At 34.9% G+C, this 25,644-nt stretch overlaps 1 protein-coding gene across 5 annotated transcripts in view; it reads left to right on the forward strand.

Moving 5' to 3' along the window:
• The window catches only part of LOC110832685 (uncharacterized), a 111,826-nt gene extending 87,613 nt beyond the window's left edge, over positions 1 to 24,213 (forward strand). For 4 of the 5 annotated variants that reach the window (XM_087353562.1, XM_087353561.1, XM_087353563.1 and 1 more), the window contains 4 exons: positions 17,445 to 17,526; positions 20,102 to 20,297; positions 20,951 to 21,058; positions 22,351 to 24,213. In XM_087353562.1, coding sequence (XP_087209688.1) covers positions 17,445 to 17,526; positions 20,102 to 20,297; positions 20,951 to 21,058; positions 22,351 to 22,491 — 527 coding nt within the window. In that variant the 3' untranslated portion in view covers positions 22,492 to 24,213. Of the gene's footprint in view, positions 1 to 16,068; positions 16,840 to 17,444; positions 17,527 to 20,101; positions 20,298 to 20,950; positions 21,059 to 22,350 lie in introns of those variants that run through there. The other variant, XM_087353565.1, reaches the window with a different exon arrangement.
• The last annotated feature ends 1,431 nt before the right edge of the window (positions 24,214 to 25,644 follow it).

Below are 25,644 nucleotides of genomic sequence, written 5' to 3' on the forward strand. Positions count from 1 at the left end.
AGCGAACATTACAAACATGGTGGACTTTGAAAGTTATTGGTGTGTTTAATGTGCCATCTTTGTGAAGTCATGTAGTAAATTCCTTCACCGATTACACATTTTATTAACAGCAGTAAATGTGTTTCTTACAATTACTTCCCCCCCCCCCCCCCCCCCAGTATATTTTTCTATGTACCAGAGTTGTGGGATGGACACTGCTTTTATGGAACTTGGATTTGGGGATATAGATCAGTTAGGGACATTAACATAAACTTTTTTAAACACATCTTTATTTCATTCCATGGATACGTAATTAGTCTGACAGTGGGATGTGAAATAAATCGTTATAATATGGTATATATTGTAAAAGTACAATTTATGCTGTCATAAAGATTTCATATATAATAAACAGAAGGTTCACACAATGTAATGACATGTTAGAAAGAAATCCACCCGTTACGAACAATGGATAAATTATATTACAACCATAGAAATTTATGTTCTCTTAAAATATATGAAACTAACTTTACCATTTGGACCTTGGTCTCTCATTTTAATATTCAGAGTGTTTAAACATTTGTGTTTGTTGATTTGAAGTAGCATTGTTTCTTAATTATAAGTTATAATTAAAGTTATATTTTTACATATTTTATATGAGGCTTGATAAGGTCTTGTAATTAGGTGGTATTTGTCTGTCTACAAGAGGACAGATTTATAAAACCATTTACTCCAAATCCTACCATTATATCTCTTCCTCAGTTGCTTCATCCCAGTCGATGTTTGGATAAAATCATGTAGTAGTTACCTTGGTCTGGACTTCGCATCAATTAATGGAGAAATTTTTCCATAAAATATGTAATGATTAAAGTGTGCCATAGTGTCATTCGTTTGCTTCTGTTGTCTGCTACAGATCTGTTTTTGTGTTGTGAAACCTATAATGTATGTCCTAATTTGATTATTGCATTGGTAGATTTTATACAACTTTGTACTACAGTACAAAAATTTGATATTCTGAAGTCAGTACACTAAGGTGCATAAACGTAGTATTCACATACACAGTTTGTACTTTTTAGGTGTGTTTGCAATTAACATTTACAGTGCTAAAGCCATAGGTACTGGATGAACCCTGTGCACCGGCTGATTTTCACTATTCTATACACGCCAGAAAAGATTGCTGAATAAAATTCAAAAGAAAACAGACTCTGATCTGGGCCACTTTTAACTGTGTTTATGAAAATTTTGGACACACACATTTGTTGTTACATTATAAAACTGGGATTAAAATTTAAATTACTGTTGATTTTTTACATGAAACATATTCAGCAAACCTTAAGTGTTTTCCTCACTATTTTGCACCAGTAACAAAGCAAACACATTAGCATGACGTGCCCTGCATTGCAGAAACTGTTATGGCATATTTATTGAGATGCTTTTGGTAAGTAGATTAAATGCAAGACCCGTGAGAACCATATTTATACAGTTTGAGTTCTAATATTTTGTTGAAACTACACTAGCACCATAAAAATTTGAGCTGTGATTTTAGTCATATCACCCATGCAGTAATGTTATGATGGCAAAACTATATGTTAAAAGCTTACATATCCAATAATTGAGAACATCTGTTGAGGGTTGAACTTCATGTTCATGTAACAATCATTTAGTTGAGTGGTTTTGTTAATAGCAGAGGGACATAGTGCAATATTGAAACACTCCATTGTCCTTGAAGAAACATATTCTGACTGCACATGGCCGATGAATTTTGGTTTGTCCACCTTTGCATCAGTTAGCTTCACCAGCCTGAAGCAGCTGATTCACACATTTTAGTCACAAAAGTTAAGAGGGTGGGAGAAGCTACCTGTTTGTCACGAACAAACTATGAAGGTTGCATAATGAACTGTAATACCTTAAAATGTAGATGTATTGAATATTTTGTTTGTGGAGGCTGTATTAGTCTGGGATTAGGCACTGGAATTAGTGCTTAGTGTTTTTGAATCAATAATGGCTAGATCCATGCAAATATTTCTACATACGTTTTTTTCTTTATGTATGACAGAGGTAGAAGTTTGCAGCTGAGGAATGAGAGACCCTTTGTTGTTTGGTGTTCACATTAAACTGTAGGTTTCGTGTGACAAACAATGCCTTATTATTATACAGATGGGGTATCAAAGTCCAGATCTCAGAAATAGGCTCTTTATCCATGCCAAGCATGCAGAGACTTGGAAGGTTGTACAGATTGTAACTGGAGGCATTAACTAGAACATAGTTACATACTCGCAGCTTGTTGATGTAGGGACTGAAAACTTCATACTAAGTTTAAAAGTGGTTAATTGGGGATTTCAGGTTTTCATTGCTACAAGTATGAAGATGACTGTCATATGCCTTGCAGTCTTGTAGAAATGGACTGAAATTTCAGAGGTGTTTACTACCTCCATCATGAGGTACTTGATGATGGTGGCAGTAAGTATCTCTGAAATGTCAGTCTGTTTTTATCAGATTACACAGAGCAAGATCCCAGAAGCCAATCATCTTTAAAAAAGGTTAATTTTAAAAATTAGTTGCAGTGGGTGTGACTGTATTAATGAAAATTAAGGTCATACTTGATGGAAGGAGTATGCAGAAGGTATTCAGTAAAATATTCTCAGGCTACAAACAACGTCAATGTTGGGCAAATGCCTAGTGTTTCAGAAGATTTTATAAAGTTTAGTTGGCATAAAAGCTTCTAGTCGTATTTCATAGGTATTCTTTACATTATTCGCAGTAGTCCTGTTGTCATCTTGTGGTACAAGATTCTGTTGTAAAGAATGGTTCAAAATATCTTACCCCTTGTTTCCCTGCCTCCTTCCAAAAACAAAGGATATGTACATGTAATAAAATATTTATCTTGCTAATGTCTGTTACTTGTGCATGATAGGACTAATATTATATAGAACATGAATGGAAACTCCATCCACTTTATTTTGATTTAAAATGCATATTTTAACACACACCTGAAATCTTCAAAACAGGAAAGTGTTATCCTCTTAATTTTCTTTATAGATGTATTTACTTTACAATTATTGATTGATTGAATTGATACTGAATTGTAGCATTATGTAGCTCTCAAGGGATGCCACTGGTAGAACAGTAAATAGCTGGTTTATGGTCAAATATCAGCTGGTAAATACTGGGGTTGCATGATTAAAATCACCCAGGTTGCTTGTTGATATCAGGCTTTTATCCAGCAATTTCAGCTTGACAGTTATCACTGCTTGTGTGTGGAAGAGTACAAGCATGCCTGCATGTGAAAATGAGGACATTGAAACAAGCAGCTACCAATCATAACTGGTTAATGTACGTTATCACCTCCCTCCAAAGGACTTCGTAACAAATGCAAATAACTCACATTGATATTTACTGTAGAATTGCACGGTGAAACCTGTGAAGTTTGTCACATATGTGTATGTTTATTAGCTCTTAAATTGACCACATTTTTAGTGGACTGCCATAAAACTGTCAATTTATACACTGTTAACCTTTAATTTCAAACTTTGTCTTCCTTTCATTTTTTTCACCCTTTCTACATTTATACTTATGACAGTCCCTCTGTAGTGCCAGTTATTTTGAGAGTAGCACATCTAGAAAACTAACTCTGTGGAGCAGAGTCCTTCTTGAGAAGCTGATAGTCACTCAGCTAATCAGGAAATTTCCTTCATTTACAAAATCTGAAGATTCATTACTACATTCAGATGAGTCTGCTGCTGTATCGTATCCAGAGCCAGACGAATCCATTGCACACCCTTTCACCCTGATTATTGAGGATCCACTTAAATATTGGATTCTTAAAGTTGCGGGTTTATCATCCATTGAATAATTGAAGGCTTCATATGGCATTAAAATTGAAACAGCATAGAGAGAGTTTAAAAATGGTCATATTCAGTCACTGAAAGGAAATAAAAACAAAAAAATTTCATGCTATAAAACATTATTCTCTGGTTATGAAAAAATATGCATATTCTAAATTGAATTTTCACACCAGCATGAAATAAGTCATATATTACTGGTTTAAAAATATGACACCATTTTATAATTTAGATATGTCTTAGACCAGTGTATCTCAGAAAATTGACTGGTTGTGAGATTCTTTACCCAGGATTGACTCCCAGAAGGGGCACAAGTTTCTCCCACCATTACCATATCGAGAATAGCCCTTTAGTTTACCCAGTCTTATATCCATTAGAATGTAACAAGGTGTAGAACATAAAGAATCTACTTTTCAACTGGCACTGGCTCTCAACATATTCTTGACAAGGATGTCTGATTCTGTAGGTCAGAAAATTTAGTATGTTAACTGTGCATAATTCAAATTGTACGTGTAAACCTTTCTTGTGGGAGTATAATGCATTTAAACTATTTCTTGTTTTCTACATCCTCAGTCACTTTCAGACATACCTGGAAATGACCAACATGAAAAGTTTTTTTTATGTAATTGTAACTGGGGATTTAATTTGTAGAAATTCTATATTTCATATGACAGTTGTAGTGAAGTATTTCAATATATGGATGATATATTCTCATCTTCAGATGATTGACTTTCATGAAACAGTTTTTAAATTTGTGTTTTGTGTGCCATGGAGCAACTAACATGTGACTAATTATTGTTTGCAAATGTACTTTTGGCATAGAGTGTAGGGTATTCTAATGTGTATTGGATGAGGGCCAAATCCAGCATAAACTTGAGACATCCACCTGTTTGTAATCTGGAGGCACTATGTTGAATTAATGAGAGACTGTTAAGTCATTTTGTACAACTTCTTGAGGTGTCCTACAATGCTATGAATTGTGTGTCTTTGATGTCAGAAAGAAATATTAGAGCTTTGATTCCTATTTGACACATAGTTTGTTTACTATGTAAAGAAATTCACTGAAATTAAAATACTGTACATTTGTTATTATCATCAAAGTACCTAATAAGATCATGTTCCTAAAAAGGAGGAACTGGGTCAATAGGTTGCCATTGTAGCCAGCTTCAGAGTTTTGTTTATATATATCCCTATCCATTTTGATTGTAATCTGTATGATTTTTAAAGGAAGGGACTGTAAATGAAATTAAGTTTGCCATTCATTATGTTTACCTTTACCATCCTTGCACACAGTTCAGCAAGTTTTTACATTTGGTGTAACATTGTGGTAATTCCTGATATATGGATTCTTCATTATTCATTCTAGGTTTACTAAAAAATCCTTTTTCAGTTGCATAGGTTAATATAGTCTCTAATGATAGGATGATTGGTGAATGATAAATTGGAAAGTATGTGGAATTAAGTGATCTTGGCTTCTTTTAAGGTAGTCTTGGAATTTACATCAGGGGGACTGAGGATTTATTTATTTGACATCACTTTCATTATCTCAGATTATATAATGATAAATGATTGGATGATAGAGAATGATGCATTTGAAATTACGTGGAAGATGTACTCATGGTTTAATTAATTTAAGGTACTATCCCAACATTTGCGTGGAGGGGCTGAGGATAATCATGATACACCTCAAGTTAGGGTAGTTATCATCTGGACAGAGAATGGAACCAAATACTTCAAAATACAAAACTAGTTCTAGCCACTTGACTGTCATATGAAGTCCTGATATATGGGGTTGAACTGCAGTTTAAACTGAGTAAAGTAATTATGGTAGTAGAATATTTATTTCTATACCTTTCTATTTGTCAGTCAGCTTTGTGGATGTGTTTATATATATATATATATATATATATATATACGTACACACTATGGAACATGCATGGAAAGACTGCCATTTGATGCTTGTAATTGTTTTGACCCTTCCTGCCTTGCCTTTATTGTATTAGGTGTGTGTATGTGTGTGTGGTACATGAATGAGGGGAACAAAGAGATTGTTTATTGTATACCTTGTCATGTGATTTGATGTGTAAAGTGATGGATGTTATTGTTAGCCACTTTTTTTCATTTACAGTTTCCTTAGTTATGTTTTTGTATTTTGTTCTTAAAAATGAAACCCTTCTTGCTTTCAAAAGAGCGTTATAAATATGCAGTTTAAAATTGTACTAGTTAGTTTTTACATTTTTATATAATTTAATTTTTAATGTGATTCTTCTGGTTGTGAATAGATAAGCATATCATTTAATCTTCTTTAAGTTAGTAGTGCGATGTTTAGGAACTGTTATTTTAGTTATATTTAACCCTGTCACAGTTCAGCCCTTTCTTTCTGTCATGGATTGATAAACTACAAGCCTCATTGGACTCGTGAATCATCTGTGTGGCTTTTAAATAATTTTAATCAAAGATAGTCTAATTTAGTTGTCTTCAGCAGTGGCCTTTGAAGGATTTTCAATTGATACAAATTAATTTATACAGTCAGTAGTTTCTGAATATTGTAGTTTGTTTAATGATATATACATGTATGTAGTGTCAAGTGTAAAAATTGTCACAAAATATTAATTTGGAAGGATGTGGAAATAGTCATAGCATATTTTAAAAGTACCACCTCAATGTTAACTTGGAGATACGAAGGTAATTTTATCCTGTTTTGTGAATTGAACGTGGGAGTAGAATTGCTAAAGTCCATGCAGATATTAGATGTAGGTGTCTTGGTATTTAGTAATTTTCTCTATTGTTTCAGTAACTTCTCTAAGTTTACTGAAAATCTATGAATGGATGAACGTCTTTAGTCTGAAAGTCTAAACTTGGCCTAATGCTTAACAAGAAAAGAATTAAAATGCTCCTTTCTTAAGAAGGTCTGTAGGTCTCTGCAACATAAAGAATGAGAATGCAAACAGAGCATTGATCATAGGCCCAACAACACCTCTTCCTCCACCACCACTCACATGCATGCACTTACATTTTCACAGACACATAGACACACAGCCACCAGTGTACAACTTAATTTTGTCACTAGAATGTGGTCTATGGATTCAATATAACACGATAGTGTAAGTGAGATGGAATTTTAATGAGGTCCCTTTAAAGGTGTTCCATTATTGAGCCGTATTTAGAGCTCAAGGTAGATTCATTTTATACCAAGTTATGCTTTGTAATGGACACTTAGTAGGTTTATAGTTATATAGTATTTAGTAGTTATACTTCCTTTAATAATTTATAAAGATATAGCTAGAGAAGTTGTGTTTGGATGTGTTTTATAAATAATAACTCATAAATTTCAAATCAAAAGAGTTAACAAAGAGGTGTGGCATTCATTTCCAGGATATTAAAATATATGTGGTGGTGTTGCTGGTGTAATCTCATGTGGTAACTGTGAGTGATCTGTACTAACTCAGATTGCCATGTGGGGTTTCATGTGCAACCTCATAGCCAGCCTACATGTGATGCAAGGCACGCCAGTCTACCCCACAGTGGTCAGAGAACTGATTCCTAGTTCACTGTGCTGTCTGACTTCTAATCCGTTTGAAGTTTGTGTTTTACATACAACACTCTATCAAGTCCAGTTTATTTACTGTATATTTCAAAACTCTAATACTATGTCCAGGGGGTCACAGTGGCCTTGCAGTCTGAGGCGTGGGCCTTGTGCCACTTGGTCACTGGGACCATGGGTTCGAATCCCACTCAAGCCATGGATGTTTGTCCGCGCTTTTCTGTGTTGTGCTGTCCTTTGTACAGGTAGAGGCCTTTTGTGACAGGCCAATCCCTATCCAAGGAGTCCTACCTAAAATGTCTATAGATGAAGCCAACGAAAAGTTGGGACCTGCAGGGCTCAGGCACTTGTAGAATGGGTTGTCCCAGTAATACTATGTCCAACATTGGATTTGAACTTCATTTTCCAAATTTTGAACAGAGGAACCCACTGAACAGTTGTTAAATTGTTAAATATGTTTTTGTTTTTAATTTTAAATTTGTCAGGATTGCTGACTATTCCAATACAAAATCTCAAAAGATTAGCTTATAAGCTGTGAGGAGAGGTAAATAGTTCTGTTATTTGATCTTGCTGGTGCCAGATAGTCTACAAGGAAGAATGTAAATGCCTATCAGTGACATTACACTCAGCACTAGCTATGCGACCTCTTCTTTCCCACTTTGCAAGGTCTTGAAATTGTTTATTCTTTCAACATTGAAATTTAATATGTTTGGGTAGTACAACCAAGATCATTCTGATTAACTCCCATTTAAATAACTACGTTGTGTTTGCCACAGCACCAACCATTAGTTGTTCAGCATAAGTTGACTGCAGAGTTAATATAATTTTGCAGTTACTCTCTGATTTATAAAAAATTATTATATTTCGTTCATAATTTTAGATCAGGGGTTCTCAACCTTTTAAAGGCCAAAGGCAACATTCATGCTAGTTTATCAACTCTCAGGCAACTTTTAACATCAGGCCAATTTATGGCCATTTATTAACTGTTATACCTTGCTATTTTAAACAGGTTCATATATTTCTCATTAATTTTATATAACAAACTCTGTCATTAGTGAGACATCTGAGTAGTCTTTCAACATCCACTCTAATTTCTTTTGCCAATATTTAGCAGTAAGACACATTCTGATTCTGACAACATTAATAGGACATTTTCTGTGATATTGATGAACTGTTTCTTTACACACAGATGAACACGGTAGGTCTTAGAAAAATGTATGTGGGTGGCAAAAAATACATTGGAGAGCTGCTTGTGGCTTGCAGGCCATGAGTTGAGAACCCCTATTGCAGATGGTGGCAATACTTACACTCTCTTTTATTGTAAGGAGAGGTGTAAATGCATTGAAATTTACCTGTTTGTGATAACATATTTTTAACAAATAGGTACATGTATAAACTAATTGTCGTATTATTAATGTATCTTATATTTGTTAATTGCTACATTTTTTGTTCTGCTAATTGCTAAGTTGCCACCTCAGAATTAATTGTTATGTTACACCATACTACATACACTACCTTTTGGAGGAAGACAGTAAAATATTTGATATCATGGAAATATGGATTTATTAGTAATGGAAATGTAGAACATAGACATGTTTTCTTCCAATTCAGTTTTTCTAAAACAAATAATAATAGTAATAGAAATGCCATGGTAGTAATTAAGGATTCAAATTGGAAACAACAAAAGTATACCAAGGCTGTCAGCAACTACATTTCTGAATAATTACTATGAATTTAATGGAAACTTTCTTTTGTAAAATATCTAAACTTGATGTTACAAGAAATAGATATATATATAAATGTATGTGTTTTTGTGGTCTTGTCAGTATGAGTTTTGTGTTAATTTGAAAGAGTGACATTCTCACACTGTTGAATCAAAATTGGGATAATTTTTACTTGTACAGTACTACAACTGTTAAGTAGATGATAGCTTGCAATGTAAGACATGATTTGTGCTTGAAATGTAGATGTCTGATGATGTTAGAGATTTCTTGTTTGTGTCCAATCTCTGAGATATTCTTGATATACACAACGTTTCGAGAGTTGTCTTTGTTCCATTATTCAGGTCATTTTACTGGCATTTCTAATCACTTTATTTTTAATTATTTGTTGTGAAGTGGTTTGGATCAACCAACTTCAGTGGTCTGATGGTTATCATATTAGACTATTAAAAAAGTCTTAGGTTTGATCCCAGTCACTTTCACTGAGAATAATTAAAAAGAAAGCAGTTGGAAATCTGTCAGTATAATGACAACCAATCAGTTGAAGGCAAGAGCAGAGCCAACTCTTGAAACGTTGTGTATTAGATATTGCAGACAGACAATAGACAATGTCCAACATAGTATTCTTATAATGATTCAACTGTTGTTGCAAACATTTAGAGAATCACACACAGTTATAAACTGTGAAGAAATAGGGACACCCATACTGTTCATTAGTGCAAATTAATGGAAATTTGTAAGACTTTGCCTTTTTACTGAAACAAAGTTCTTTAAATTGTAGCTCAGATTGATGTTACCTTGTAAATAATGTATAAATCTTTCCAAGTGAGAACCCCAATCTTGAAATTTGAACATTATGTGGGTTGGGATTATGACATGTAGGTAGATTGAAATGTAGTTTTGTATTATTATATTTACCCCAGCTACTTATTTCCTCATCTTTCTGTTCGTTACTCATTATTAGTATCTGTGTTAAATAATATTAAGAGTTGATCTAGTATTGTAGAATAATATAACATTTATATTTTTATACGTTCATCATGTTTTTTCAACTCCCAAGCTACGTAATGAAGTTCATTGACATTCAGTATGGAAAGCAGGGACTAGAAATTGTCAGAAAAATTTAATTTTAGTCCATATCACTTCGTCATTGTTCTTATTTTGTATGAAATTCAAATCTGACTTTTTATCTAATTTTTAAAATAGGTTTGTGATGCGTAATATATAACACAAAACGTGGTAACTGGCTTAAAATATGATCTATAACTTTTTCTTGGAACAACTTATATATATATATATATATTAATATAGTGTGAGGAAGAAGGGGCTGTTCAGTGTAATATTTCTACTGAAGTTTAACTTTTGTAACAAAATATTCATCTTCTTCCTAAGTTATTTCCAATAAATGTACATAAAATATTGATGTACATAAATTTAAAAAATACAGATAAAATTTTTTGAAACTGCTCTGAAGTGGAAAAACTCTTTCTTCTACTGTTTCACATTGTGTTCACAACAGTGTCTCAGGCCAACCCACATAAATATTATGTTTAATTCTCTGCTTATCTCACCTCTGTGGACTAGTAAGGAAATATGTATGTTCAATATTAAGTTTAGGTGATGTGGTTATTGCTTTGTTATCAAGTTGCCATTTAACCTAGCTTATATTTATGTGAAACCCCTTGTTTCTCTTCTTTTGGACATTGATTTTTTATGTACCGTTTAATATTAATTAGATGGTCATAGATTTTGTGCTGTAATGTGAATCATTTCAGATAAAACTGGATATTTCATGCTGTCATAACTGTGCTGTTGTGTGAAGACAATTAAATTTGTAGTCAAGGTCAAACTGATAATGTGAGAACTTTTCTACAACTGTTATCGAGTATTTGGAACAACAGCCAATAATTAGTGCCAAACTAGAGCTTAAAAAAAATAATTTGTTATTTTGGACATTGACCATCATCTTTAATGTTTTCAAACACAATGTTTCAGAAACTACTTGTTTCTGTCAATCAGTTGGGGGGGGGGGGGTGTTTCCCCCACTCAATCCCATGTTTATGATGACTCACCGTTGTCACAAACATGTAGTTTTAGCATAAAGGAAAGAAGTTGGGGTCTTGAAAGTATAACAAGGTTCTACTATGTTTGATATGTTTCTTCAACACAGTAGTTCTCATTTTGCACAGTTTTTCTTCTTAACTTTCTTTAGTAATTGAGGGGTGGTCGTACATATTCACGCAGGTTTCATCTTGTTAACATTTGTGGACAGTATGGCTGTTCCGTTGCTTCATAATGAGGAATATAACAAGGTTTTGGTATTGCATGTATATGAATGTGTTCTGAATTAAAAGTTTTTTAGCGTTAACTAAGCATGTGTTTAGGGTTCCAGAGGATTGATGTAGTTCTGTTTTGTAGTAACATTTTTGTCTTTGTTAAGTTACAACTTTTTCTGTTGTCCTGAAATAAATAAATTTGGCTTCCACATAATATATTTAATAAAATTCTTTACTCCCAGAGTGGAATATGAAATTATTCTTAATCGAGTGGCTAAATACGTCTTACAATTCTCTTGCCAGGTAAATGTAGTAGATATCATTTGGGATTTCCTCATTTATACTGTGACATGTAGTCCCGGTTTTCAGGACATATTTGTGGCTTAGAAATCCTGGAAAAAAATGGATAGTTCTGCCGTATACAGATTGTTATAAAATTCTGGTAACATTCCTGACCAAAGGCAAGATGCCCAGATTTTTTTAACCAAGAAAGGAGGGTTACAAATATGAGATTTAATCAGACATGAAGTATTAATCAATGTCATTGCTATCACATATCAGTAAGTGGTTCCATAACCCCCTAAATTTATAGGTCTCTTTTGTCTCAAATGTGCATTGCATTGTTAATTGCACAAATACTAAGTTGGTTTTGCTCTTAATGTGGAGTCCTTGATGTCAGAGAATGTCAGAGTCATTGAAGTGGGAGACTATGTGTATTCCATTGGATTTCAGATTTCTGTTTTTATGCCGAAGTTTTCTAAATCATTTTTAGTGGAGCCTCTGGAATTCTAAAATTATTGTACTCCATTAGTAAGTAGTCATGGTAAGTACTCCATGATAAGATTAAATCATCATTTCTATAGGCAAATTACATCTATGAAAGTGTGAAGTCATTAAAGAATATGTGCCTTTTCAGATTCCAAAAAAAAAATGTAACTTAGGGAAATTGGTCTTTTAGACATGTTGGCCAAACTAAGGAGGTGCCATGCCATTTAGATGTTTGTTATTTGGTTATTTCATGTCCTTAGTGTTCAGTTTAATGATCTCTGTCTTAATTCAGTTCATTTAATTAGTACCATTGTTTTACTGTAATTTTTTTTACCTGAAATGAACATTGCTAAAACAGCTACATAAGATGGTAAGCTGACAATTTTTTTATATCTTGTAAGTTTATTTCAGTCTGCATCTTGTATGTTTAACACTAGTTTAGTTTTGTTTGTTCCACGGTGGCCTTGGAAATGCTTATGAAACCGAGGGGAATTTATTGCAGAAATGTCCTCTCTATTAAACTGGCTTGGGAAGGGCCCAGTGGTTGCCTTTTATGGTAATAATGATAAATCTTTGACTTCTGTAGTAATACATTTCTTGAACACCTATCAGCCACCAGTATCAAGGATAAGTTTGCTTATTGGTGTGATGGAGTGAGACAGTATATCACAATGAAACTGCAGCCACTAACAAGCCCATTATTTGTGAAAATAAAACAGTGTTGGAATTATATTGGTGCCAGCATTTAAGAACTCTGAGAAATGCTGTTCCAGTAGCACTGTCTACCACAAATCCCACTGGAACTGTCCTGGGTGTGAACATAGATTACTGCATTGAGGTCAGGGGGAGTAAGTCAGTTGTAATGTGAAAACTAGTCTCTGTTGCTGGAGTTCTCTTTGTTTTGCAGTTGTGAGATAGTGTTTATATATTTTTATTGTCCATTTTCTTCACATCTTTCTTGTTCATATTAGTTTATTGCTGTTCTCTTAAGTTTATTTCCTGTTCTGCCAAAATTTGAAGTCATTAAAAGGAGTCTCATAAATTACCATCTTTCTTTGTTTAATTTTCATATTTTTTAATTTAAATTTATTTGTTGTGTTGTGCAACTTAAATTTTATTTGTTGAAGTTACTTGTTATTGATCTATTCACTTGTATGTTGTACTCACATTATATTTATTTTTATCATAATTTTCTTTAGTACCTGTACATTCAGTGAAGATATATTTTGTGTTTGTAATACATATTAATTGCATAATTATGAGAGGTATGCACTAACATCTCTGATGTCCATAGGGTTTATTTAGATGTAGTAGATGAAATTAAATATGACTAAAATTTATGCTTATTTGTGCAAAATATAGTATTTTAATTCATTGCATCTCTCTGTAATAAATTAGAGAAGTTAGAATGTTCTGTGCTGCATGAGGTATTTTTTATATTTTGTTAAAAGAGTCATGAATGCATTATGTGTTATGAGTACTGTAGCTAAGAAGATTGAAAGTGGCAGGCAGCAGCAACACAACTGCAGGTTTGGTTTGAATGATTAGCTGCATGCATCAGGTAGTGAATGTTCCCCTCGCATGGAGCCTTGATGCTTGTGGCGGGCGTCAAGGCGTGAGTATTACATCAGGTACTGGTGAGCTTACTAAACCACCCAGTGCTTGTGTCATACTTCCGCCTTGCCGTTCATGCTCGACTGTTCACCCGCCAGCTGGAAGTAATGACTCAGAGCCATTCAGTGGTGTTATAGACATAAGTTACGTATGTTGGAGGACTGAGGGAGTGCCACTTCTGCGGATTGACTCATTTGTGGTGTGTATAAAACAGCTGTGATAACCATGGTATTGCATGTATTTTGTGGTTTATTCTTCTGTTGACAGTTATACTTGACATATCCTCAGTAATAATACCACTTATTGTTTTTTTGTCTTGTTTATCCAGATGACAGTTCTATTGGTTCTACTGATTTCTCTTAGTACCAGATTGTATTGATCGAAGTTGGATGGTTTCACAATGTATCTTTCTCATTACATTTTCCTTCTTTGCAGAAAAGGGAGATTGTATTTTCTGTGTTTTTCCTTGGTCCCACCAGGCAGATACTATGATCGTACTTTAAATTAGGCCATGAATGTGTCCGTCCATAACATTTTCAAATCATTATTCAGTTAACGTCCTATCATCTGATGCTATACAGTCTTAGGTAGTAACATTATCTTTAAATAAACCATAGACAAATCAAAAACATTATCTGAAACGTTTCCAAAATTTACATATGTGATGGTTTGACAAAGGTGAAGGCTTCATCCGTTAAGGGAATAAATCTACACATCCCAAAATAATTATTTATAAAATCTGTAACCATTATTATTTTTCTTTATTTATTAAATAATTTGCATGTGTTGTATAGTATTGAATAGTAGGATGGTTCTGAATGATGCATTGGATGTGCTGTGGAAGGAAGTGGTAATAATGCCCCAGAATTTGTCTGCAGGGATGAGGCAAAGCACAGAACCTCAGGCAGGATAGTTGATCTCTGGTCTGAAATTCAAACTGACATTTAGTTCACACATGGTACTATCTGGTCTTCACTTCCTGCACATAGTTACCATATCTTTAAGGTATTTATTTAGCAGCTGAAACAAATATAATTAATCCAGACTAACCTAGTCTTGTTTTTCATTATGCAGTAAGTTTATGGCCTCTTTTGGTTTCCATCTCTTTCTTGCCATTCCTATGTTTATTTTCCCTGTATGGTTCATACTTTAGGAAATATATAATTTTTGATGTTCTGTACATGGAATTTATTTTCTCTGTTATCTGTAATATTTTCCTTTGTAAATAATTGACAGTAATTCTGTCTCTCAGTTTATACTTCTCCATATCCCAGTGACCAAATTAATCCCATTTGCTGGTTTCAGTTTGAACAAAGCTTGCATGACGAAATTGCTGTTTTATGCACCCGTGCGACAGCTTATGGAAACAAATGTATAAATGGTTTGTTAATGTATTAGGTATGACATTTGTTGACATGGAGCATGCGAATCCCTGACCCTGTAGATTTATCCACTACATTAAATTGTAAGATATTTTAAAAGAGTTTGACTGGTTTGAGTATGTTACACCCTATTCCTTCTGGCATAATATATAGCAAATAAATTGTAGACTTGGGTCTTGGACTCTGATGAAGTTTAATCAGCACTATGCTGAGGAGACTGAACATTGCAGTTTAAGTGGCTATTACTCCTGCTGCATATTCAGGCTGCCCTGGATTTTGTTTTCAGCTTGAAAACTGTCATTGTAAAATTTTGTGGTTTTTCTTAGTCTTTCCAGGTGAATGCTTTAAATATGACAACCACTTTTCCAGCCTTCCTGAATTCTCCTTTTATTAACGCTATAATCTGGATGGTTGAGAGGGCATCATTAATTTAATTAAGAAACAATAGATGTACTAGAAATTTCATCACAGTGCACATAGAATCTTATGTCTGTATTAATGCATACATTGAGATCTCCTGTATTAAAAGTCTCTAAATCCCTTATTGCAAGACTGTATTCTGCGATGATTCTGTTATTCAGAATGGGTAACCATTTTTCTAGATGCATGATGAATTTGAAAAGGAAACATATTCTGCATTGGGATTGGCTGCATTATGGTAGAAAAATTGTCAGTCTTCCTCTTATTTGACATTTTATAATATAAACTACTGACAATGCTATTAAATAACTCTTAAATAAACAAGAAACATTAGCTTTTTATTAGGTACTAATGAAAATACTAATTCTTTGTGTTGTTTTCCTTAACATGAATTATAGACATACATAATAGAAATTCTGACTTATTACGACAGTCTTACAAGTATGTTTTTGTGTTCCCCAATATTATTTTATTTACTACCGTGGTGCTATATAATGATTGCTTGATGCACTAAACACTTTCCAGGAAACAAAACAGTGGTGGACATGGATTGCTTATGGATATGCATAAATGGTTACCATGCACAAGAAAACAAGAAAATTAAAAAGAAGTTATGGACATAGATTAGTTTTGTAGTATGAAAGGGGATGTGTTTGCACAGCAGTGAGATGAAAACACAGGAATGGAGACCACTGAATGAAAGCATTTTACACACACTTCATTAATTAATTGAAACAATATGTTGTTATTGGCTATAATCTGCAAATGGAAATCATCTAACCTACAAAATACTGTATATTCTTACCTGACTATTATTTTTTGAACAAGATGTTACAGTTATGTAAGGGGACAGACAGATGTACATATGTTCTGTAAGGTCAGAATAAAAATTCTTTTGTATATCTTGGTTACTCCACATACATCAATACCATTATTATTTAACATAAACTTTTGCACCACATCCACACACCACATAATTGTATTTGGTGTTGAAGGTTTCTGATGTGTTTGTAGTGTTGTGGTTCAATAGAAGCATCTGTACATTCAAGTATAGAGCAATTTGTTTCTGTAGTAAATGCTGAATACTTTTTACATTTCAAATGGGTTCTTGTTTAACACAAGTTCAAATAAATATGTGCAGTACATTTCTTTCATTAATTTTTCAATTAGTTCATTAAATTACTTTACCAGTGTTATACTTAATTCTTTTCCATTAGTGACAACAATGTTCAGTCTAGGGTAAATTCTAGGAAGAACAGTATTAAAAAATAAAACAAAGTACCTTCAAGCAAATTGTTAAGTTTTTTAATTTTTTATTTTCCCTTTCTGTTCCTGTGTTAAACAGTTTTCATTCATCAGAGCTGGTGTGTATTATAAAGTTATATTTTTAGCAAGTTTGTTACATTGTTAATTTGTATATATTTTCTAGAGTTTAGATATCAGGCTGTTTTAATCGCTACATTCCTAATAAGAATTGTTATATTTACTAAGTGTAATTATATTTGGAATTATTGATTTGTGGAAATGAGAAATAATATTTTAAAATAAGTAAACAAAAATGTTTCAAGTATATTGATGGAGTTCACTGAAATTTTGTCTGTCACAAACATCTAACCTTACTTACAATGAAATTTAATTAAAGCAGTGACTGCTACTGTGATACTTGAAACTATCAGTCTCATTAACCTGATCCAGTATTGTAGAGTTTGTGAATGTCACAAAACCCCATCCTTCATATATGTGTAAATGGAAACAGCCTCAGCTCAGAAATGAAACTTCTTATGTATATATGGATTGGCAGATATATATACAAAGCTATATCTGTGTCATACATATGTAGTGGCTCTTCAGTGTTTGAAGTTTTACAGAACAGTAATTTATTATATCAAATTTTGTTACAGTTGCCCAACTAAGCAGCCAGCTGCAAGAAACTGAGACCAGAGTTCAATCTGCAAGTCTCAGTGCAGAGGGAAAAGTTGACAGGTGAGGTCAGCACTGTGTCCTCACATTTATATGTTGTTTGTATAATTTTGACCAAGCAGGTGTTCAGTGGCAGTGCTAAAGATGCCATGTAGGTCACTTGGGGGTTGAGGAGGTATAATTCCTACTCATTCTTGACCTCTGCACTAGATGGGGGTGAGTGGTCAGCATCATGCCCTGGTTGCACTTTACCCTCAGGAAAGAACCCTGGTACCCATTGGATAGGAGGCTGGGTGGGCGCAAGAGTGTGCTCAAGATGTGTCAGGTTAAAATCTTGACTGGGTTATCAGGTATCCTAACTTAGGTTTTCTTCCTTGTCCTTATATTTCCAGGTGAATGCTTAAATAATGAATATGCCATACCTGCTTATCATTCACTCATACATGACCTCTAAAATAGCATCCTTAAATAATATAAAATTCTCTCAGGCAATCAATTATGACAATGTTGAGTTTTAAGTCTTAAATAGCATCATTGAATACCTAAAAACTGGTCAGTAAATGTGACTCATTTTGGAAACAATTGTGGAGTTCTGCATGTAATAATTAAACATTAATTATATTTTACAAGTGTTTGGTTCATAGAAGGCCCAGAACACTGAAGGGGGCATTCTGTGTGGATGTTGTATAATAATTCTCCATTATTATTTACTTTATCTCCCTTTGAGAACATGAAGACATTCCAGTCACAATGTATTTCTTGTATTTAAGTTTATTGCTGGGTTGGAAGACATTTTTCATTTTATCTGCAATTTCTTGACTCTGTGTGATGGTATAGTGTTAAGTATCAGTAATTACATGAGTGGTAAGAATGAATAATGAAAAATTAAGATGAAACATTGCCACAGCACTTATACAAAGTTTCTTTTATATTATTTTTGAAAGTAGCAAGCTACGAGGCTCGTCCACAAAGTAAGTTTCCTTGGGGCCGTTTACAGAAACAAAACAATTTCATGGAAATATTTATTGCAACAGATACAGCAAGTGTCCAGCTATTTTTCGACATATTCGCCACCGGAATTGAGACATTTGTCATACCGTGGGACCAACTTTTGAATACCTGTGTCGTAGAAGTCTGCCGCCTGGGATTTGAACCACTGTGTGACAACCATCTCCGCCTCTCTGTCATTCTCAAAACGCTGACGCTGACCGGACCGGACAGGAATTTCTTGAGGTGTAGGAAAAGATGGAAATCACTGGGAGCGAGGTCCGGGCTGTAGGGTGAATGATTAAACACCTCCCAGCTGAACTCCTGCAGGAGACTTGCTGTCCGTCGAGCCGTGTGCGGCCTAGCGTTATCGTGCAGGAAGACAATACCGGCCCATAGACCCGGCACAGCTGACGATGAATTTCGATCGGCGCTATGCTCTGTGCATTCAAAAACTTTATCACTGACCGCACTTCACAGTCGGCGGGAGCTGGAATAAGAACCTCCATCTTCAACAGCTGCAATGATGCTACTGTGAGAACGCGGGAAGTACCGTTAGTGCATGCGCCATGCTACGTCATTGCTCTATCACGTACGCACAGTCGCTTCGCGCAATATAAGGTTTGCTAGCTGTGGGACGAGTGGGAAACTTACTTTGTGGACGCGCCTCGTATTTAATGTGAATAGAAAGTGTCTGATAAATGAGCTGTTCTGAAAATATTTAGACATAACAAGTTTGATTGTTTTTATATTATTTAGCAGAGGTTGTATACCATCATATGAGATGGGGACATTATATAATTATCAGTCATTAGGTGTATCAAAAGAGACATTTGTGATCTACTTGAAGATAATATTCCAGCATTCATCTGAAGTGAGTTATGATTGGTGGCTGTGTGGTGATAATGAAGTCAGGAGGGTAAATCAACCAGTCCACCATATTGTGGTGTTATTAAGAAAAATGGAAAGAATATTAAATAGTGGCTTAGGACATTGGTCAAAAATGTCTTTGATAAGTTATATAAAGATTTATCCGGGGCAGGGGGAACATTTTAGGTGATGCATACATTGTGAACTGGCTGGAGGTATGCCGAGTGTGATGAAGGAAAATGTTATGAATTAGTTAATTTTTATGAGAATGTAAAAGTCTGTCATTTGACTGTACCTGATCCAGCTGAATCCAGTCACATCCTCAGAACTTGTTTGTCCAACATCCTCGCATATGTGTGTATGCATAAATATATGTTAGTTTGTAATCATTATTGAACTCTAATGCCTAGTGGTAACTATATGTACCACTTGCTTTAACAATCAGTATCTTTGCTGCGTTTTATATTCATGTGTTTCGTATGATTCTAAGTGTAAGTTTTTTTCAAACAGGCCTCAGACAATGGAGTTTCCAAATAATATTCTTACAACAGAGTAGAAAAAATTAAAATCCCACAACTACAAACCACCAGTGACAGCAATCATGAAATAAATTTGATATATTTATTTGTAAAAGATGATCTAATTACTTTTGACCACCAGGTACAATTTTTCAGTTACTGTGGATGAGTATTTATTGAGGTATTCAGCATACTAATCTTTTGGAGTATGAAATACAGAGTATGGGATACTTGTGCTACAGCTATGCTTGTGAATGGTGCAGGTATCTTGTGAAGAATCTGGTTCTGGGGTACTTCACAGCTACACCAAACACTCGCAGTCAGGTGTTGCACATTGTGGCAACTGTATTGGACTTTAATCAGGAAGAGCGTGACAGAGTAGGACTGGAGGCAGGTTCATCACCGTCTGGCTGGTTCAAGAGTCTCCTACACCCGGGTAAAGGCCCCACCAACATGCAGGTACATAACAAAGTTATTGTAGTTAATGTTTTAGGCTCTTGTGAGGAAGAGTGATTTAGACTGTTGAAAGAGCACATATCTGTCTTTGTGTTACCAAAGGTTTGTCTCTCTGTACTATTCTAGTGATGAAAGCACCACCAACCCTGTGTCTCCTGCCATTATTAAGGAAGTCAGTTACTTTCAGAAACAATCACCAGGAGTAGGTGCTTAGTGTGAACTTGGACAACAAACAGTGTAGTTAATGAAGAATGTTTATTCTCCTTTCTTTTTATATTCTGTTTTGATATTATTTCCTGAAATGTGTTTTTCTGTTAATTTTTCCATTTCATACAGCTTCAACATTTTATGGTTTATTGTTAATGTTTTGCTCTTTACCTACCTCTGGTGTTGAAAGTTCTGCCCTGTTTTATTAATATAATAATTTCTATTGCCTTCAGTGCCTAATGCTAGGAATAGGTTTGATTTGACAGACCTTACAGAGTAAATTCCTTTATTTATATTTATATTTATACACACAGATGTAGGCAGACGTAGCTATCTTCTGAAACTTCCAAATAAATTACCCCAGTGATACCATTAAAATTGGTGAAGTGTAGAAGTCCTTCCATCTTCATGAAATTGTTAATTTGTAAGCATGAACTGTTCTTTTGCAGTCTTTGTCAGAAGCTTTTGTACGATTTCTTGAGAATGAATCACGGCCTCAGCCACAACTGCGCCTATTACCAGAAGTGCAAGAAGTAGCCCAGGTTAATAGCAGATCAGTGAGTATATGTTTTGTGATGTGAGGTTCTCATGGCATTGAAGATTTCAGTGTTGATCTTCTGGGTTGTAATGTGATGCTATGCAGATTTGTAAGCAGATACCAACATCCCATCTTCTGCCCAAAAAATAGAGGTTGTATATTCCTCTGAAATGCTGATGTCTACTTACAAGTCTAAATAACATTACAATCTACATCAGCAATATATGTTTTGTCTGCTACATTCTACTGCCTGTGCATTTACATGAGTTTTCAACTTTTGCAGTGCCCTTAATACTGGTACTATTTTTAATTACCTTATCTCTCATCACTCAACCTTTTGCTTTTACATCCACCTTTCCTGTAGCTCCTATTTATAGAATGCACTAAAGATCCCTTTATTTCAGCAGCCAGTTTTATGTTTTTCTCTTCAGCAAATATTGTTACAGTGCACAAATAAATGACAATGAGATGGATGAGTCATACAGTGTGCATGGGGAAGATTAGAAATGTATATGAAATTTTTATTGGAAAATCTGAAGGGGGAGACCATTTGAGAGACCCAGGCATGTGTGGGAGGATAATATTAAAATTTATTGGACTTGATTATTCTGGCTCTTGTGAAGACAGTATTGCATCTTCAAGAGTCCATAAAAAGGTAGAGAATTTGTTTATTGGCTTAGCAAATGTTGGCTTCTCAACATGCTCTCTGCTTCATGGTGTTAACTTAATTAGGCTGCTTTAGTAATGATCAAGTATGTCATAAATTGTAAGGAAGATAGAATCTGCAGTGGCAGGCCATCTCCAGCAGTCAAGTGTAAGGAAGAAATTATGGTTGTCAAAATTAAAATTAATAGATTTGATCTCAATTTCTAACCTTCATCCTCACCTCTGACCCACCATTTGTCTAGACTCTTAGTAATTTTGTTTGTTTGGATTTTGTGAACTATAAACAAAATGTTATAGTCCGTTTTTCCTTCATTTAGTATGTTTTGTGTGATCTGAATATCAATAGATTTTCCAGAAGGTCATTGTTCATGTTATTGAGGGTTGACTGTGATTTTTGAACAGAGTGCACAGTTGTCCATCTACTTAGTTCGTCTCCAAACCAATGTAGTAAATTTTGATGAAATTTGGTATTGTGGATCAACACTAAAATGTGTCAAGCAAGTGGGGTTTTATTGGGTACTGGTCATTTATAGTCGTGCTGTGCATGAAGCCGAAATGTAACTTTTGGATTTCTCAAAAAGTGTCAACCTTACACAAAATTTAGTACAGTGCATTGAAGTGAAATTCCACTTTTGTTTGTCACAGGATTCCCCTTTGAGTTCTGCTGGTAGTTCACAGCGTCGGTCACCTCTCTTGTTGTCTGAAGTACATCTTCCAACATTCACCCAATTTCCATTGAGCCGGAACAGCAGCAGTATCCTCAAGGATGTCTTAAAGGACAGCTGACATCCAGGGTGTCTGTAGCCCTGTTCCCAAAAACCTCCATTATGAACAACAGTTGCTTATTCAAAAGCTGCACAGATATATATGAATATGTAATAAAATAAGTATCAAATTTAATAAATGCAGTCTGATATTATTTATTCATTATACTGTGAATAGACCAAAAATGATTTCATAAAGTGTGTGTAGAGGCATAATAGTAGACTGGAATGCTGTTACAGTATCTGAAATTGTCACTTAAGTGATTTGTTACTAGGGAGGAAATAATGAAATAAATATGTATGTATGATGAAAAAGAAAGGGCCGGAAAGAGACAGCACTTGAAATTTTCTATATGCTTTTAACATCTTATTAATGTAAACAGTAACAGTGTCCTTTATATGTTCATACACAGACTTGCAATGTGATCTTCTCATTAAATACCAAGCAACAGTATTCGTAGCTGCAGAATGGTAACCCTGATAGTTGCGTGAAGATGTCCGTGAGAATACAACTTGGTGATGGAAGCATGCAACATTTTGGCTTTTAAACACCTTGCTGATAAGAGGATATATTGATCAGCTTTATTTGAAACAGACTACAAATTGGATTCCACAGTGACCTGGATTTCTCTCTCTCTCTCTCCCCCCCCCCAAAAAAAAAAATGTTACCAGTTTTTCAGTATGTTGGAATGTGATGTATCAGCACTTCCCTAAAGTATATCCCAAAATCTTGCTAGTGTAATCACTAAATTACCTGTATTATTTTGTTATTTAGTATACAGTGTATGAGAAAGGAAAAAGTATTGTCTTTAATGAGATCTGATAGCTTATGCAGTTCGAAAGCGAGCAACAAACTTTATTTGTAAGAATGGACATCGCTGTTGGTGTATTTTATGAGTGTCTGTAGATATTTGGTATCACATGGGTATGTGTTTATTGTTTTCACATGTTTTAAATACTGTCGGCATATTAACTTCATGCCAGATGAAGCAATAACAGAGTTCATAAATTAAAGTTCTGAATTTCATAAAGTCATTCGTAAATGATAACTGAAGTGATAGCAGAAGTGTAAAGTCATTTTTATTGTAGTGTTTAAGAAGTTTGTAGCTTACCAAACTGTACATGTCCTCTGTTACATAGGAAGATAGGCAAACAGAGAGGTGCTTTGTTATGTAATATGTGTACTATTGAGTGTGTAAATGTTATTGGAATAGTAACTAACTAACTTCCTCCCTGGTAGCAGAACCTGCAGGTCCAACACCGAGGCCCGCCACCTTGCACGATCCTGAGCCAACTCCATCCATTTACCATCCTCAGTCCACCTCCCTAAGATCCATCCTGATATTATCCTCCCATCTCCATCTTGGTCTGCCTAGTGGTCGTTTTCCAGAAGGGTCTCCCACCAAAACTTTGTATGCACCCCTTTCTTCCCCCATGAGTGCCACTTGTCCAGCCCATTGGAGTTTCATAGATTTCACTATCCTCACTATGCTAGGTGACCTGTAAAATTCACGCAGCTTCTCCTCATGCATTCTAAATTCCCCACTTATTCCATCCCTCCCAGGTCCAAATATCCTCCTGAGCACCGTTTTCAAACACTTGTAAACTGTGTTCTTGCTTCAAGGTAAGAGACCATGTTTAACAACCATACTATATATATATATTCTGATCTTTAGTGTTATGGTTAGCAAACAGAATGATAACAGCTTTTGAACTGAATAAAAACAAGCGTTTTCTGAATGTATTTTACTGTAATTTCATCATAGACCTCATTTTTATTTGTTATTGTTCCCAGATACTTATATTTTGAAACTATTTCAAATGATGTGTTACTTATACTTACGTTCCGCCGTTGTTGCTGATGTTGATCCTGTATTATGCCCATGTATTTACTTTTGTCTACATTTACTTCTAGGCCTATTTCCTTGTTAGCCTGTAGGAGAGTTTCTGCATTCTTGGTTATGGTACCCACACCATCCCCCAACAGATTGACATCATCAGAATAGGCAAGTACCTGGTACAGACCATTCAGTTCGAGCCCTTCCTGATGCAGTGTGTTAAGGCAAAATTTAAAAAAAGCATTGGGGATAAAGTATCTCCCTGTCTTAGGCCATTGTGCACTGGGAATGTATCCAACAAGTTTACCTTTACGATCTCTACTAGATAACCCAACCATCACATCTTGATTAACCTAACAAATTTATTTGGTATTCCAAGTTCAAAATGCCATACAGTACCTCACTTCTAGCGGAGTCATATGCCTTTCTAAAGTCCACAAATAGTTTGTGTACTGATCCGTTATACACCAACTTTTTCTCTAGTATTTGTCGAATGCAAAAGATCTGATCAGTAGTTGACCTTTTACGGTGGAATCCACACTGATTGTCGCCATCATTAACCATACCAGAAGAATGCTGGATAAAATTTTGTATGACGACAAAGAGATACCTCGTCAGTTTTATGGATAGAGACAATTTATTCTTTCCACTGCTGTGGTAGTACTTACTGGTTCCAAATCGAGACTATTAGTTTGTGTATTTCTAGGTGCAGTGCCCTACCACCTGCGTGGATTAGATGCTCTGAATTGAGCCGATGCTTGGAGATTTATAAACCTTTTAATTTTCCAATGGTAATTTCAACTTGGGTAAGGCTTGGGACTGGGATGAGGGGCTCTCCTGTATGTACTCCAGGCTCATTAAATTGATCAGCTATGTGAACATTTAGTAACTTACTATAGTAATCTTAACATCTGTCTATGTTACTGTGTGAGTCCGCTAGAAAATCCTCATTTTCATCCTTAATCAAATGTGTCCCGGGTGTGTTTGTTTCCCCTGTCTGGTCTTTGATATGCTCCTCCTTTTTATTCATCAAAGTTCTGCTGGTTTCGCACCTTACACTGACATGCATTTCCCTGTTTGTTCGAGTACGGACCTGCAGCTATTGTAATCTAATCAGCTTCATCCGTATTATGAAGATGGAGCATTCTTCGTCAGATTATGCATTATTTCACAATTTTTTGGTTTCCTACACTACAGCTGGCCTTGTTATCCCGTATATTTTCTGAGGCCTTATTGACATCCACTTCCGTGTTCTTTTCAACGTTTTCTAGGATTGCAAACCTATTCGAAATTTTTACTTGACTCATGACTGGTTTCTACATCGCTGTCTTTAGATG

This window comes from Zootermopsis nevadensis, unplaced genomic scaffold, assembly GCF_977971745.1.
Source record: "Zootermopsis nevadensis isolate Lab colony 2312 unplaced genomic scaffold, Znev_1.0 Znev_ptg000022l, whole genome shotgun sequence".
Classification (NCBI taxonomy): domain Eukaryota; kingdom Metazoa; phylum Arthropoda; class Insecta; order Blattodea; family Termopsidae; genus Zootermopsis; species Zootermopsis nevadensis.